The following is an 18,191-nucleotide window of genomic DNA, read 5'->3' on the forward strand; positions in this document are numbered from 1 at the left end:
AACTTACGTTTTCTCTTGGCAGCGGCAACACCCGCAGAGCGCCAACAGCAGCAGCAGCGCAGTTTTCAGGCAAATCATTGCGGCTGGGGTTGCCAAGACATGGAACAGCGGAACAGCCGAGCAGTTGTGTTCAGGGCTCCAGGGTCTGTGAATCTCTGTTTATTTTTTGGGGAGGGAGGGCGGGGATGATCTCTCTAATCTGCAATAAGCCCCTCCCACTGAGATTTTTGTTCAATCCCTGCCGAATGGAGCAACTTTGCCCCTTTGTTTGCACAGATAAGGCTGTTTGTTGTCTTTTTGTATCATGTGCGGATTGCCAGCCAATAGCCCGGCTCTGCACTTTCTTTGCATTATCCGAACACAGCACATGGATAAATATAAACTTATATATATATGTTTAGCCTTGATCCCCCATTGCAACAGTTTTAGGCTATTGCCACATATATTGTGCCCTTTGGCATTGGCACGCACTAAGGTAGCAGTGTGCCAAACACCGGCCCACCCTGTATGGTTTATGACCATGTGACCGCTCAGGTTCGGCCAATGTATGGCATTCAGTGGGCATGTAAAAATATAAATATATTGCATAAACAAGCTCATATGTAAAACCCTGCTTCATCTAAATAAACCATTTTCATATAAATATGCTTTTTTAGCAGTATGTGCCATTGGGTAATCCTAAATAGGAAACTGCCATTTTAAGTACTAAGGGCCGCCCCCTGGGATCATATGATTCACAGTGCACACAAACAAGCCAAGGCACACATACATGCTAGGCCCCATCAGCCAATGAATGGGCAGAGTTCTGCCTTTTGCTCCCAACACCACTTCTGCATCACTTCCTATCAGCTGATCTCTGAGGGAGCACACAGCCCATCACTAAATGGCGGCTCAAGGGAAAGGATGTAAAAGGGCAATATTTACTGATATATATATTCCAGTTTGGGGAGATTCTTTAATAGGTCACTTAACAGTGGGCATGTAAAAATATAAATATATTGCATAAACAAGCTCATATGTAAAACCCTGCTTCATCTAAATAAACCATTTTCATATAAATATGCTTTTTTAGCAGTATGTGCCATTGGGTAATCCTAAATAGGAAACTGCCATTTTAAGTACTAAGGGCCGCCCCCTGGGATCATATGATTCACAGTGCACACAAACAAGCCAAGGCACACATACATGCTAGGCCCCATCAGCCAATGAATGGGCAGAGTTCTGCCTTTTGCTCCCACACTACTTCTGCATCACTTCCTATCAGCTGATCTCTGAGGGAGCACACAGCCCATCACTAAATGGCGGCTCAAGGGAAAGGATGTAAAAGGGCAATATTTACTGATATATATATTCCAGTTTGGGGAGATTCTTTAATAGGTCACTTAACATAATATAAACCCCCAAGAAGGGGTAATTATATCTGTTAGGATCAAATACAGGCACTGTTTTATTATTACAGAGAAAAGGGAATCATTTAACCATTAAATAAACCCAATAGGGCTGTTCTGCCCCAATAAGGGGTAATTATATCTTAGTTGGGATCAAGTACAGGTACTGTTTTATTATTACAGAGAAAAGGGAATCATTTAACCATGAAATAAACCCAATAGGGCTGTTCTGCCCCAATAAGGGGTAATTATATCTTAGTTGGGATCAAGTACAGGTACTGTTTTATTATTACAGAGAAAAGGGAATCATTTAACCATTAAATAAACCCAATAGGGCTGTTCTGCCCCAATAAGGGGTAATTATATCTTAGTTGGGATCAAGTACAGGTACTGTTTTATTATTACAGAGAAAAGGGAATCATTTAACCATTAAATAAACCCAATAGGGCTGTTCTGCCCCAATAAGGGGTAATTATATCTTAGTTGGGATCAAGTACAGGTACTGTTTTATTATTACAGAGAAAAGGGAATCATTTAACCATTAAATAAACCCAATAGGGCTGTTCTGCCCCAATAAGGGGTAATTATATCTTAGTTGGGATCAAGTACAGGTACTGTTTTATTATTACAGAGAAAAGGGAATCATTTAACCATGAAATAAACCCAATAGGGCTGTTCTGCCCCAATAAGGGGTAATTATATCTTAGTTGGGATCAAGTACAGGTACTGTTTTATTATTACAGAGAAAAGGGAATCATTTAACCATTAAATAAACCCAATAGGGCTGTTCTGCCCCCAATAAGGGGTAATTATATCTTAGTTGGGATCAAGTACAGGTACTGTTTTATTATTACAGAGAAAAGGGAATCATTTAACCATTAAATAAACCCAATAGGGCTGTTCTGCCCCAATAAGGGGTAATTATATCTTAGTTGGGATCAAGTACAGGTACTGTTTTATTATTACAGAGAAAAGGGAATCATTTAACCATTAAATAAACCCAATAGGGCTGTTCTGCCCCCAATAAGGGGTAATTATATCTTAGTTGGGATCAAGTACAGGTACTGTTTTATTATTACAGAGAAAAGGGAAATCATTTTTAAAAATGTGAATTTTCTGATTAAAATGGAGTCTATTGAGCTTTGTGCATAATGGGTTTCCCATACCTGTATAATTTATGTCTAGAAATGCACTCAGATGCCTCGGGGGGCCTTCAGTAATGGTATATGGTTTGAAATGGAGAGAAGCAAACCCCCCCTGTGTGCCATCAGCCTAACAATAAAGGGATTTTACAGCGACTGGAACAAACCACTTATTGTGAGGGGAATAAACTTACTTACACAAGAGCCTGAAAGTAAACTGTTTTAGTGTTTGTTTTTCAACTTTACTGGAAATGTAATTTAATCATTAACCACTTGAAGGTTTCCCCCTAAAACAAGGAAGAAAGGAGAGGCTTTCTCATATATCAGCAACACGGTCTAACGCACTCCATAGTGGCACATAATAAACTTATTATATACAGGTATGGGATCCGTTATCCAGAAAGCTCTGAATTACAGAAAGGCCATTTGCCTTACACTCAATATTAAAAAAATTATTTACATTTTTAAAAACTATTAGCTTTTTCTCTGTAATAATAAAACAGTACCTGTACTTAATCCCAACTAAGATATAATTACCCCTTATTGGGGCAGAACAGCCCTATTGGGTTTATTTCATGGTTAAATGATTCCCTTTTCTCTGTAATAATAAAACAGTACCTGTACTTGATCCCAACTAAGATATAATTACCCCTTATTGGGGCAGAACAGCCCTATTGGGTTTATTTAATGGTTAAATGATTCCCTTTTCTCTGTAATAATAAAACAGTACCTTTACTTGATCCCAACTAAGATATAATTAACCTTATTGGGGGCAGAACAGCCCTATTGGGTTTATTTCATGGTTAAATGATTCCCTTTTCTCTGTAATAATAAAACAGTACCTGTACTTGATCCCAACTAAGATATAATTACCCCTTATTGGGGCAGAACAGCCCTATTGGGTTTATTTAATGGATAAATGATTCCCTTTTCTCTGTAATAATAAAACAGTACCTGTACTTGATCCCAACTAAGATATAATTACCCCTTATTGGGGGCAGAACAGCCCTATTGGGTTTATTCAATGGTTAAATGATTCCCTTTTCTCTGTAATAATAAAACAGTACCTGTACTTGATCCCAACTAAGATATAATTACCCCTTATTGGGGGCAGAACAGCCCTATTGGGTTTATTTAATGGTTAAATGATTCCCTTTTCTCTGTAATAATAAAACAGTACCTGTACTTGATCCCATTACAGAGAAAAAGGAAATCATTTTCAAAAATGTTAATTATTTGCTTATAATAGAGTCTATGGGAGACAGCCTTTCCGTAATTCGGGACTTTCTGGATAATGGGTCCCACACCTGTACTCAAAATCACAGTTACTCCCATGACAGTCTACACAGTATTGTAATTCATCATCTCCTAAAAGGGTCTGAAATACATAGTATTTGTCATAGTTCTGCTTTATTCAGAGCCCCGAATGCAGTTTGATTTGAACCAATCACTGTTATTCTTAACAAAAAAAGACAAAAACAAAAAAAAGACTTTGTATTGTTGTTGTGTATATTCATTGTGTATTAAAATACATTTACATGCTGTTTGGTAACATTAGACTAGGGCTTGTCGGATATACCCTCACTGCTTATTATAGGCTGTCCCACTAGGGTATTTTACAGAACCAATGAAAAGTCTTTGACAACCAAAATTAAAAGAAAAAAAAAAAAAAAAAAAAGGGGAAATTGTCCTGTTAAAATATCAGTAGATAAAATAAACAAAAGGGAACAATGCACATATAAATGGTTAAATAAAGGTCCAGTCATGTAGCCCATAACAACAAGCTGTCATTACTGCACCCGTTAGTTGCTATGGGCTACCAAACTGGCCCACATTTTGAAAACATTTTTGAATTAACCCCTGTATTTGTATTTTTCCCCCCAATTAAAGGGACAGCGTTCCCTACTTACAAGTAGGTTATATCTTCCATTTAAAGGTTCGGAGAAGCAGAATACAAAGCAACAAGAACGTATCCTCCTTGATTAAGTCTTATGTATTGTTACTACCTAAGTGCTCAAACAGGAATACTCTAAGCTCCGGAATACTCTACCTCTACGCGGTGCATTTTTACATTGTTAAATGCGTTAGCTATTTCCGTAGTAAAATAGATTACATATATAAACAATCCTGAAGGCTGACATATACATAGCACGGTTGTAGCATGGAGAGAGCGTGACTTTTCTTTTATTATTGCAACTTCCTGGTCAATTTTACCAGCCTTTTTTAAAAAAAAATTCCTTTTTATCCAGAACGCATCAGGGGTGGGCGTAAGGAGCGGTGGAGGTTAAAAATGGCGGCGTCTTGAGTCCTATCTGGCGTAGACAGATACGTTTCAGTGTTTGGTGGAACGCTACGGTGAGATCCCGCCGGCATGCAATCTGGTTGGTTCACAAATAAAACACTCCCCTTTTTTCGACCCAGAGAAATGGAAGATAAACGATGATTGTGCACTGCATGACAAGATGAGAAACTTTGGTTCATGCATGGCATTCTCCCCGAACTCGTCTCTGGAACATCCGTCTGAACGTTCCGTTAAAATCAGCCGGCGCCCGCGTCTCGCCTTCTCAGCCGTTCTCCTTCCACAGCACCAAATGGATACTGTGGTCCGGCATGCTTGTGGCAAAGACCAAACCTATGTCGTTCATCCCGTCTAGGCCGTTTAACCAGGCTATTTCCCCCGCCAAAAAGCTGGAACCCCTCTTGGACTTTCTGTATTCCGGCAGAGGCCAGCGGCTGATCAGTTTCTCTGTCCGTAAATCCATTATGTATAAGTTATGGTTGTCAAACAGCAGAGCAAAGATGTCGCCGAAGCCAAGTAGGGAGAGGTTGGTAGAATCTGGCATCTTGATGATTCTATAACAAAAAAAATGTAATTTGAAATAACAATGGAAGAAAAAAAAAAAAACATGAATTTTAAACTTGTGTTTAATGCCCAACATACCTTTTGCCTATTGATTTAATAAAGAAGTATCTATAGTGGTTCATTTTTTGAATTAAAAAGGGCAAATAAAATTGAAATTTAGCCCCATTTCAACTTCCTGGTATGAGCTTCTTAAAGGAACAGTAACATCAAAAAATTAAAGTGTTTTAAAGTAATTAAAATATAATGTGCTGTTGCTCTGCAAAAAACTGGTGTTTTTGCTACAGAAAAGCTACTATATAAATAAGCTGCTGTGTAGCCCCAGGGGCAGCCATTCAAGATGGAAAAAAGGAGAAAAGGCACAGGTTACATAGCAGATAACTAGTACATAAGCCCCATATAATGGGGGTTTATCTGTTATCTGCTAAGTAACCTGTGCCTTTTCTCCTTTGAACGGCTGCCCCCGGGGCTACACAGCAGTTTACTTATATAAACTATAGTAGTCTTTCTGAGGCAAACACACCAGTTGTAGCAATGCAGGAACGGCTGCCCCCGGGGCTACACAGCGGGGTATTTATATAAACTATAGTAGGGTTTCTGTAGCAAACACCCCAGCTGTACCAGTGCAGGAACGGCTGCCCCCGGGGCTACACAGCGGGGTATTTATATAAACTATAGTAGGGTTTCTGTAGCAAACACCCCAGCTGTACCAGTGCAGGAACGGCTGCCCCCGGGGCTACACAGCGGGGTATTTATATAAACTATAGTAGGGTTTCTGTAGCAAACACCCCAGCTGTACCAGTGCAGGAATGGCTGCCTCCGGGGCTACACAGCGGGGTATTTATATAAACTATAGTAGGGTTTCTGTAGCAAACACCCCAGCTGTACCAGTGCAGGAATGGCTGCCCCCGGGGCTACACAGCGGGGTATTTATATAAACTATAGTAGGGTTTCTGTAGCAAACACCCCAGCTGTACCAGTGCAGGAACGGCTGCCCCCGGGGCTACACAGCGGGGTATTTATATAAACTATAGTAGGGTTTCTGTAGCAAACACCCCAGCTGTACCAGTGCAGGAATGGCTGCCCCCGGGGCTACACAGCAGGGTATTTATATAAACTATAGTAGGGTTTCTGTAGCAAACACCCCAGCTGTACCGGTGCAGGAACGGCTGCCCCCGGGGCTACACAGCGGGGTATTTATATAAACTATAGTAGGGTTTCTGTAGCAAACACCCCAGCTGTACCAGTGCAGGAACGGCTGCCCCTGGGGCTACACAGCAGGGTATTTATATAAACTATAGTAGGGTTTCTGTAGCAAACACCCCAGCTGTACCGGTGCAGGAACGTCTGCCCCCGGGGCTACACAGCGGGGTATTTATATAAACTATAGTAGGGTTTCTGTAGAAAACACCCAAGCTGTACCAGTGCAGGAATGGCTGCCCCCGGGGCTACACAGCGGGGTATTTATATAAACTATAGTAGGGTTTCTGTAGCAAACACCCCAGCTGTACCAGTGCAGGAATGGCTGCCCCCGGGGCTACACAGCGGGGTATTTATATTAACTATAGTAGGGTTTCTGTAGCAAACACCCCAGCTGTACCGGTGCAGGAATGGCTGCCCCCGGGGCTACACAGCGGGGTATTTATATAAACTATAGTAGGGTTTCTGTAGCAAACACCCCAGCTGTACCAGTGCAGGAATGGCTGCCCCCGGGGGCTACACAGCGGGGTATTTATATAAACTATAGTAGGGTTTCTGTAGCAAACACCCCAGCTGTACCAGTGCAGGAATGGCTGCCCCCGGGGCTACACAGCGGGGTATTTATATAAACTATAGTAGGGTTTCTGAGGCAAACACACCAGTTGTAGCAATGCAGGGCAACAGTACATTATATTGTTATTACTTTTATACACTTTCATTTTTTGGTGTTACTGTTCCTTTAAAGGAGAAGGAAAGGCTAATAAAGAGTTAATCCCAAGCCGCAGGCATACCTTCAGTTCTCTCAATAGTGCCCTTAAGTCTCCCCATAGTTCTCCCATTCAGATGATCAGAAGCCAAACAGGAAGAGAAAAAACGCTGAGCTGTGTAAAGAAAGTTCCCATAATGCCTCGCTCCTGCACCAAGACTGGTGTACATGCTCAGTTTGTAAGACTATGAGGAAGCTTCCTGCTGATTGGCTCAGATAACACATTCCTAAGGGGGGGGGAGGGAGTTCTTAGCATTCTTGAGGGAGGAGGGAGCAGGAGAGAGCTGCGCATCTCTAGCAAAGGAAAACAGAGACAACAAATCCTGTTTCTTTGGACAGAGAAGTCAGTGCAGCATTTCTGTCAGTGCTTATGGCTGTATTTAGACCTTTCTGATAAAGCTTACTTAGTTTTTACCTTTCCTTCTCCTTTAAAACAAATAAACAGTCCTCTATATAAACAAACCCCCTTCCTTCCACCATGTGAGCCTTTGTATCCATACCAGGATACGGGTTAAGGTGGCCATACACTGTAAGATCCGTTTGTTGTTGAGGTCGCCAAGCAAGCGGATTTTCTCCCGGTATGCCCATCTACGGGTGGGTGATATTGGTCTAATTCGATCGCTTGGCCCTAGGGTCAAACAATCAAATTAAATGGCAGGCATAGGCGGCATTGGTTCGGGGGCCACATCAACGAGCCTATGCGGTCCCCGATCCGACAGAAAAATCAAACCTGCCCCATTGAGATCTGCCCGATTTTAGGCCAGATGGCAGTCGGGGAGGCCCATGGTGGTGGCCATACACGGGCAGATAAGCTGCTGAATCAGCCCGTGTTTGGACGCCTTTAGACAAGCCTGGTGTATGCTGTAAGAGCTTATGGGTAATAGTTACCTCTGTATCTCATAGCTAGCAAAGTCCCACTGGTACAACCCTAAGGCAGAGCTGCACACAATGTATTTCCCATCGAAGTGGAGCCGGGGCTGTAAGCATATACTGCGATCGTCCGACACGTAGAGAGTCTTCAAGCACTTGCAGTTGATTTCTCTTCCTATTGGCCAGATCTAAAACAAACAAAAAGAAACCACAAGCGAATTATGGTTCATTCCTTGCGAGTTATACTTTAACGTATGAAGTCACATTTGCTTTACAGCAGTGCTATTCGAGTCAGTTCTGCCAAGTTAGAAAACATTCTACTGCAGTAAAGGGGATCATGGAGAGCCGCCACTGACAAAATGGGGGTCTATTTTTGGGTCCTGACCCATAAGCTAAGAATCCCTGCTTTAAAAAGCACCTACTCCAAACCTTTTACTTTAACTACTTTTGTAGTTTTATATGTTCTAGGCTACTTTAAAGGGGAACTCTGGCTTCCGAACCAAACTGTGTTAAAGAGCCCCACACAACACAGAAAACCCTAATATACCAATATCTGTTCCTTCAAATAGTAGGAATAAATCCCATTTTTATATGCTGAAATCCAGCTGCTAAACAGTTCTTCTCTTTCTGCATCATTTGAAATCCTGGCAGGGGAGGAGGGACTAAAACACTGATGTTACAAATTGTAGCAACTTCCCCACAGCTTACAGACAGCCTGCAGGAACTACATAACCCACAATGCATTGCACTGGGATGTTCCTTTCCTTATTGGCATCACATGTGCAGCAGGGAATTGTGGGATTGGGAGGAGGCAGGCTGAAGGCAGGCGACTACAGCAAAGGGCAAGTTAATCTGTGGATGCATGAAAACCCTATAGTCTTCTGCCTGGGAAGCAAGATCTGATGTTTTGTTGCTGGGATGACTTTGCAGAGAGAAAGAGAATAGCAGAATACCTTGATCTCATATTTATCTGCGCTGAGGAGAATGAAGTCTCCAGGGCTGTGCACGATGGACTCGACTTCACATTTCTGCAACACAACCTGTGGAAACATTTCTACAATCAGTACACGTATTGCTCTTGCTCCTCCCGTGCAGCACTTACTTAAAGGGGTAGTTCACCTTCTAATATGATGTAGTGACATTCTGAGACAGTTTGCCATTGGGCATTTTTTATGGTTTCTCAGTTATTTAGCTTTTTGTTCAGCAGCTCTTCAGTTTGGTATTTCAGTAACTATCTGGTGCTAGGATCGTACTTGCCCTAGCAACCAGGCAGTTGTTTGAATAAGAGACTCCCCTCCCAGCAGCCGATCAGCAGAACAATGGGAAGGGTGCAAGATAGCAGCTCCCAGTAGGTATCAGAATAGCACTCAATAGTAAGAAATCCAAGTCCGGCTTGGGACTCCTCCAGTTACATGGGAGTAGGGGAAACAATAGGTTAGCTGAAAGCAGTTCTAATGTGTAGCGCTGGCTGAAAGCTCAGACTCAGGCACAATGCACTGAGATGGCGCCTACACACCAATATTACAGCTACAAATACATTTGTTGGTGCAAGAATAAAAGGTTAAATGGCAGAGGGAATTATTTGCTATGTAAACAGTGTCATTTAGAAATAAAAAGTGCCCCATAAAAATTGTGACAGTATCCCTTTATCAGTGGCCCATGACTGTGGTGCATCCTTACCTTTGTAACCCACTCAGTATGGCCAGTGAGGGTATTTAAACACGTTCCGGATGATAAGGCCCATATTTTCACAGTGTTATCTGCTGAACCGCTCACCAGTAAGTCCAGTTCATCATTGTAGTCCACACTGAACACTAAAACATAAAAGGAACAGAAACTGCAATAAATCTGCTGATAACAGTTTAGTTTTCCCATTGGATCGAGGATCCTTTGATGATCATTGATGCGGTCCTCCCTTCGACAGCTTGTATTCCTGCCCTAAGGCCAAACTATCAGATTAGCGCAATATTGGCCACCTTAGGCAGGCATATCGGGACAAAGGACGGCTTGTTTGGTGAAGACACACGCGACGATTAGTCGCTGCAACTTTTTAAAAAGCTAATTAATAGCAGCTACTTGTCACGGCTACTACACACCAGAAAATACCCAGCCATTCACAATACTGCTAAAACACACGTAGAGACAATTATCATTAAAAGATCAGCATTGTCTATTTTAGTAGCCATGACAAGTAGCTGCTACTAGTAGCCCAGTGTGTCTTCACCCTTAGGAAGAAGCAATGAAGGCAATTAGCCAGGAGCTACACTGCGCAGCCTTGTGGTGCCACCATGGACATGCTGCATAGCTACTGACCTGGGGAAGATGGAGGCTTTACGCCACATTCCTATTGTGCAAAAGTGTCAGTGTGTGGCAGACAACATTTCCCCCCGTATATATATGTTTACCTTAATGCACACATTTATATTTGAACTTAAATGTCACTTGTCAAGGGGACAGCTTATTACCTGCACCGGTATGGCCTCGGAAGTGCTGTGTTTTGGCTCCCGTACTCCAATCCCAGCAGGCAACAGTGTTATCGAAGGAGCCAGTTACCAGCTTCTGTTCATCGAACGTCACTGCGGCGCACGTGTGGGTCTGGATACCATATATACACTGTCCAGTGCTCACGTCCCAAAGTTTCGCTGATAAGTCGTCTGAACCTGGGGTGTAAGAATTGCACATAAACATATGAAGGCCAAATGCCATACAGATCTCACAATATGTTCTTACAATACTTGGCCTGGGCCCATTTAGACTGTTTGTAGTCACGAACCCTTGCCCCCCATGGATGTCACTCACTTACTTCACCTTTTTGCTGCCTATCAGAACTGGCCAATCTGGCCCTGTATATTCTCTAGGACATACAGTAGTTACATAGGGTTGAAAAAAAGACCAGAGTCCATCAAGTTCAACCCTTCCAAGTAAACCCAGCACCCACACACCCATTCTGACCTATCTATCCCCTCACATACAGACCCACACTGACCTATCTATCCCCTCACATACAGACCCACACTGACCTATCTATCCACTCACATACAGACCCATACTGACCTATCTATCCACTCACATACAGACCCACACTGACCTATCTATCCACTCACATACAGACCCATACTGTTCTATCTATGCACTCACATACAGACCCACACTGACCTATCTATGCACTCACATACAGACCCACAGTGACCTATCTATCCACTCACATACAGACCCACAGTGACCTATCTATCCACTCACATACAGACCCACAGTGACCTATGTATCCACTCACATACAGACCCACAGTGACCTATCTATCCACTCACATACAGACCCACAGTGACCTATCTATCCACTCACATACAGACCCACAGTGACCTATCTATCCACTCACATACAGACCCACAGTGACCTATCTATCCACTCACATACAGACCCACAGTGACCTATCTATCCACTCACATACAGACCCACAGTGACCTATCTATCCACTCACATACAGACCCACAGTGACCTATCTATCCACTCACATACAGACCCACAGTGACCTATCTATCCACTCACATACAGACCCACAGTGACCTATCTATCCACTCACATACAGACCCACACTGACCTATCTATCCACTCACATACAGACCCACACTGACCTATCCACTCACATACAGACCCACACTGACCTATCCACTCACATACAGACCCACACTGACCTATGTATCCCCTCACATACAGACCCACACTGACCTATGTATCCACTCACATACAGACCCACACTGACCTATGTATCCACTCACATACAGACCCACACTGACCTATGTATCCACTCACATACAGACCCACACTGACCTATGTATCCACTCACATACAGACCCACACTGACCTATGTATCCACTCACATACAGACCCACACTGACCTATGTATCCACTCCCATACAGACCCACACTGACCTATGTATCCACTCCCATACAGACCCACACTGACCTATGTATCCACTCCCATACAGACCCACACTGACCTATGTATCCACTCCCATACAGACCCACACTGACCTATGTATCCACTCACATACAGACCCACACTGACCTATGTATCCACTCACATACAGACCCACACTGACCTATGTATCCACTCACATACAGACCCACACTGACCTATGTATCCACTCACATACAGACCCATACTGACCTATGTATCCACTCACATACAGACCCATACTGACCTATCCACTCACATACAGACCCATACTGACCTATGTATCCACTCACATACATAAACCTATGGTGTGTGAGCAATACCCACATACTGTCCTGTCTAAGGGAAACAATATGGCACCTCCCTCCCATGTGTTTAAATACAAATATACAGAGAAGGAATGTTCTGGGCACACAATAAGCTGTACCCCCATACTGTACTGTCTAAGGGAAACACTATGGCACCTCCCTCCCATATGTATAAATACAAATATACAGAGAAGGAATGTTCTGGGCACACAATAAGCTGTACTCCCATACTGTACTGTCTAAGGGAAACACTATGGCACCTCCTACCCATATGTATATATACAAACATACAGAAAAGGAATGCACCCAATTAACTATAGCCTCATATAAGAATACTAGCCATTTCTTTTACATTACCATAATCCAACACATATGTACAGACAATGTCAGTGGATATGCTTGTGTACCAGGAAGCATGGCAATATACCTGTACACAGGAGTCCATCCTTGTAATAAAGTGCATAAACTCTGGCGCTATGACCAATAAGTGATGCTGTTTGGAAGGCTTCATGGTCTTCGAGCTGTTTCATCCTAACCACGGCCCTCAGGTAGACTTTCTTCCAGTGCAAGGTGTCCTGCACTGTCTCGTCAATCTGCCAGCCCAAGTTCCGACAAGCCATCTGCCACACCTCCGTACAGGCACTTATAACCTTGTTCCACTGCTTGGAGACCAGGCAGCATGTGAGTAAGGTCTGAGGGTCCAGCCATTTCAGCAAGTAGAAGCTGAGCTCCAGCGGCAGAAGCCTAAGGAAGTCTCTTTTGAGCAGCGTCTCTAGGTTGTTGGAGAGGTGCCTCAGCTGTACGGCCCCACTCAGGCTGATCAAGTGATCCAACGTTTCATTTTTCTGCAGGTCCGTCAGGGTGTAGAACGAAGCCGAGAGATTTTCAAGCCATGCTTCGAAGTCCTTTTTCTCCATAGGGCTATGGAAGGAGCGACCTACCGAAAGAAGTTGAAATTCAGTACAGGTGTGGGATCCGTTATCCGGAAACCTGTTATCCAGAAAGCTCCGAATTACGGAAAGCCCATCTCCCATAGACTCAATTTTAATCAAATAATTTAGATTTTTAAAACTGATTTCCTTTTTATCACTAATAATAAAACAGTAGGTTGTACTTGATCCCAACTAAGATATAATTACCCCTTATTGGGGGCAGAACAGCCCTATTGGGTTTATTTAATGGTTAAATGATTCCCTTTTTTCTGTAATAATAAAACAGTACCTGTACTTGATCCCAACTAAGATATAATTACCCCTTATTGGGGGCAGAACAGCCCTATTGGGTTAATTTAATGGTTAAATGATTCCCTTTTCTCTGTAGTAATAAAACAGTACCTGTACTTGATGCCAACTAAGATATAATTACCCCTTATTGGGGCAGAACAGCCCTATTGGGTTTATTTCATGGTTAAATGATTCCCTTTTCTCTGTAATAATAAAACAGTACCTGTACTTGATCCCAACTAAGATATAATTACCCCTTATTGGGGCAGAACAGTCCTATTGGGTTTATTTCATGGTTAAATGATTCCCTTTTCTCTGTAATAATAAAACAGTACCTGTACTTGATCCCAACTAAGATATAATTACCCCTTATTGGGGCAGAACAGCCCTATTGGGTTTATTTCATGGTTAAATGATTCCCTTTTCTCTGTAATAATAAAACAGTACCTGTACTTGATCCCAACTAAGATATAATTACCCCTTATTGGGGGCAGAACAGCCCTATTGGGTTTATTTCATGGTTAAATGATTCCCTTTTCTCTGTAATAATAAAACAGTACCTGTACTTGATCCCAACTAAGATATAATTACCCCTTATTGGGGGCGGAACAGTCCTATTGGGTTTATTTCATGGTTAAATGATTCCCTTTTCTCTGTAATAATAAAACAGTACCTGTACTTGATCCCAACTAAGATATAATTACCCCTTATTGGGGCAGAACAGCCCTATTGGGTTTATTTCATGGTTAAATGATTCCCTTTTCTCTGTAATAATAAAACAGTACCTGTACTTGATCCCAACTAAGATATAATTACCCCTTATTGGGGCAGAACAGCCCTATTGGGTTTATTTCATGGTTAAATGATTCCCTTTTCTCTGTAATAATAAAACAGTACCTGTACTTGATCCCAACTAAGATATAATTACCCCTTATTGGGGCAGAACAGCCCTATTGGGTTTATTTCATGGTTAAATGATTCCCTTTTCTCTGTAATAATAAAACAGTACCTGTACTTGATCCCAACTAAGATATAATTACCCCTTATTGGGGGCGGAACAGTCCTATTAGGTTTAACTAACATTTTGATTTTTTAGTAGACTTAAGGTATGAATATCCAAATTACCCTTTGTCCAGAATGCCCTTGGTCCCGAGCATTCTGGATAATGGGTCCTATACATGTTTAAGAAAATCCCTATGTAATTTCATTAGTAGGGGAGGGGAGAGATGCAGGGGAGGGGAGGGGAGGGGAGAGATGCAGGGGAGGGGAGGGGAGAGATGCAGGGGAGGGGAGAGATGCAGGGGAGGGGAGGCCAGAGATGCAGGGGAGGGGAGAGATGCAGGGGAGGGGAGAGATGCAGGGGAGGGGGGAGGGGAGAGATGCAGGGGAGGGGGGAGGGGAGAGATGCAGGGGAGGGGAGAGGGGAGAGATGCAGGGGAGGGGAGAGATGCAGGGGAGGGGAGAGATGCAGGGGAGGGGGGAGGGGAGAGATGCAGGGGAGGGGGGAGGGGAGATATGCGGGGGAGGGGAGAGATGCAGGGGAGGGGGGCGGGGCTTGCCTCACCTCAGCAGATATAGATGCCTGATGTATCAGTAACTTAAGGTGGCCATACACGTTAATAGGTCGCCAAGCGAGCGGATCTTCTCCCGATATCCCCACCTACAGTTGGGCAATATTGGGCGAATTTAGGCTAATTTGGTTTAGAAGACCGGTAATAGGCACAGTCGGTTCGGGGACCGCATCAACGAGACAATGCGGTCCCCGATCCGACTAAATTTTTTAACCTGCCCGATCGAGATACCAGTTGGGCAGGCCGGTCGTTTGTGCCCCTACATGGGCTGATAAGCTGCCGAATCGGTCTAAAGGACCAATATCTGCAGCTACAATCGGCCCATGTATGGCCGCCTTTAATCCTGGCTGAACAGAACAGAAGGGGGCGCTCCCGTTACAAACCCCATGATATGAGCAGAGGCAACAGAGGGCGGCAGTTGAATATCTATTGTACATTGTGACGCTTGTACGTGTAAATAAGACACGGCTATTCAGGGGACGTGTTTCTAGGGACACACATACCATATCATTTACATTTCCTTTAAAAGTCCAACGTCCCGCAGAGCCGACCTCACAGGATGCACCTGAATGGAACGAGAAACAGGGTATTGAGATATATATATATAGCAACACTTGTCACTCTGTATCTGCCCAATCAAAATATTCCTAAACATGACATTCCTCGTATGAACCCCTCTACCCTCATAAAGTCCCTTAAAGCTTGTGTAGGGACCCATAGGGTTAATCTGTCCCTATGGCTTTAAACCCTACAACTTCCTTAGTTTCTGCTTTTACTGGGCAATGACCCATGTATCAGTTTAGAGTTTGCCTTATTGGTTATTTGGGTTGACCACACCTCTTGCACTCTCATATAGTGTTTAGCAAGGAGGCGTGGCTTCCTCTGAGTCTCAGGTGAAGGTCCACTGAGCCTGGGATCAACAAGGCCCCAGTAAAGTGATAATTTACCGTGTTTCCCCGAAAATAAGACACTGTCTTATATTTTTTTAAGCTCCAAAATATGCACTAGGTCTTATTTTCAGGGGATGTCTTATTTTTCCATGAAGAAGAATACAGTACACATTTATTCCATCGTTTGTGTGAGATTTATCGCCCAGCCCTAGGTGGGTGTCTTATTTTCGGGGGATGCAGGCCCGGATTTGTGGAAAGGCCACAAAGGCCCGGGCCTAGGGCGGCACAAGTTTAGGGGCGGCATGTCGCCCCGCTGCAACAATTTTTTTAAATTTGGCTCCCATACGGAGCAGTCGGGACCTCTCCCCACTGCTCCGTATGGGAGTTTAAATGTGCGTTTACGGATGCGCATTGATCGCGCATGCGCACTGGAGGGAGAGGGCGCCGCCGCGATTGCGCATGCGCACTCGTGCGGGGGCGGCCTCGGGGCGCCGGCAAGTTAAATCCGGCCCTGGGGGGATGCCTTATTTTCCGAGGGGGGTGAAAAATCGGGGGAGGGGGGGTGCCTTACTTTCGGAGAATGTCTTATTTTCGGGGAAACAGGGTACAATATGGTGACCACCTATACGGGGAATTCGGGGACAGGGACCCCGTGAACGAGGACCAGTTAGATAGTTACTCTTGTCAAGCACTTTCTAGGTAAGTGAGATAGAAAGGGAAGGAAGCAAGAGCAGTTTTGGCTCCACCAAGGAAAGTAGCAGGAAGTACCTTCCATACAGGCACTGTTGCCTCAGCATAGGGCCACGGTTAAGACATAGGAGACAGGCAATATCTCAACCCTGTTCCACAGTCGGCTGTAGGACTCTCAAGCTAGGGGTTATCAACCAGAGGACTGATGTATCTATCCAGACTGCTTCCATAGGGGTGCCAAGCTGCCCAGATGCATTTACCCTGCCCAGACTCCTAACAGAGGTGGGATAAACCAGTGTGCATCCTCTCTTGCTGTCCTCAGAGTATACTATCCTATACCTATATTGTAGTGTCACCCACTGTGACCTACAGCACTTATATTTGCCTATTTGTGTCTGTAAGTTACCCTCCCATATAGATTGTAAGCTCTACGGGCAGGGACCTCCATCCTCTTGTGTCTTTGACTCTTAACTTATTGCAACTGTTACTGTATCTTGTATTTATTTGTATTTATTGTTATACTTTGTATTTATCTATTATTTTATTAACCCCCTGTTTGTATTAATGTATCCTACTGTACAGCGCTGCGTACATAAGTAGCGCTTTATAAATAAAAATATACATACATACCATCTGTATGTGAGTATATACAATAACCCTGCATCTTGATTTAGTTGTCTCTGACAATAAACCCAGTTCTATTGTTCAACTACAAGAACCTTCTGGCGCCCATTTCTGCTATTCTGCACTGCACACAGCGACAGTGAGTTGTAGTCAAACTACACCCCTAGCGCCGCTGGTCACTTCCATATAGCGAAGGCCCATCCTGAGGGATTGAGGTGCATGTACCCCGTACTCTAACACCTATACTAGCCTGGGTTGGACTGTTCTACAGCCAAATAGGGGTCACGCTTGCTTTAGAAAACTGAACTACAGCCTTGCCATCAGGCTTATAGTTATACTATCACACCAGGGCTTGTTTATATATATTTTCTACCTGTATTCATGGTATAATCACTCATTAGGAACATTTCCCTGTCCAGTGGCTAAAGTGGCCCCTCCAGGGCCCCCAGTAAGTTATAGTTCCTACACAAACAGGGGCACTGGGTGTGAGAAAGTCCATTCCCAATAGGGAAGCTGCCCCACTGCTAAGTTTCAGTCAAGGCTGGCCCAGTAAATACCTCTCAGCCTGCGGGCTTCTTCCTTTCCTCACAGCGACCATATTGGTGGGGGCGGAGGGAAGCAGCACTTCCGCCTTGCTCCTCCTCCTCCTCCAGGACTAGACCTGAATAGTGGCATAGCGGCGCTCTATTACTCTGGCCTGACAG

General features: G+C 43.8%; 2 protein-coding genes across 4 annotated transcripts in view; both read right to left on the reverse strand.

Annotated features, from left to right (window-relative positions):
• c5 (complement component 5) overlaps window positions 1-105 on the reverse strand; it is a gene marked incomplete in the record, with an annotated part of 50,125 nt that extends 50,020 nt beyond the window's left edge. Inside the window, 1 exon segment of the mRNA NM_001204059.1 lies at window positions 8-105. Coding sequence (NP_001190988.1) covers window positions 8-78 — 71 coding nt within the window.
• A 3,818-nt stretch (window positions 106-3,923) lies between these two features.
• fbxw2 (F-box and WD repeat domain containing 2) lies at window positions 3,924-18,175 on the reverse strand. 3 transcript variants are annotated; one of them, XM_031890401.1, is made up of 8 exons: window positions 18,045-18,175; window positions 15,735-15,848; window positions 12,917-13,426; window positions 10,692-10,886; window positions 9,907-10,040; window positions 9,180-9,266; window positions 8,245-8,414; window positions 3,924-5,383 (listed from the first exon to the last, which is right to left on the reverse strand). In XM_031890401.1, the coding sequence occupies exons 2-8, from the start codon at window positions 15,787-15,789 to the stop codon at window positions 5,095-5,097; spliced, it is 1,440 nt and encodes a 479-aa protein (XP_031746261.1). In that variant the 5' UTR covers window positions 15,790-15,848; window positions 18,045-18,175; the 3' UTR covers window positions 3,924-5,094.
• Between the last annotated feature and the right edge of the window lie 16 nt (window positions 18,176-18,191).

This window comes from Xenopus tropicalis, chromosome 8 (assembly GCF_000004195.4).
Source record: "Xenopus tropicalis strain Nigerian chromosome 8, UCB_Xtro_10.0, whole genome shotgun sequence".
Taxonomy (NCBI): domain Eukaryota; kingdom Metazoa; phylum Chordata; class Amphibia; order Anura; family Pipidae; genus Xenopus; species Xenopus tropicalis.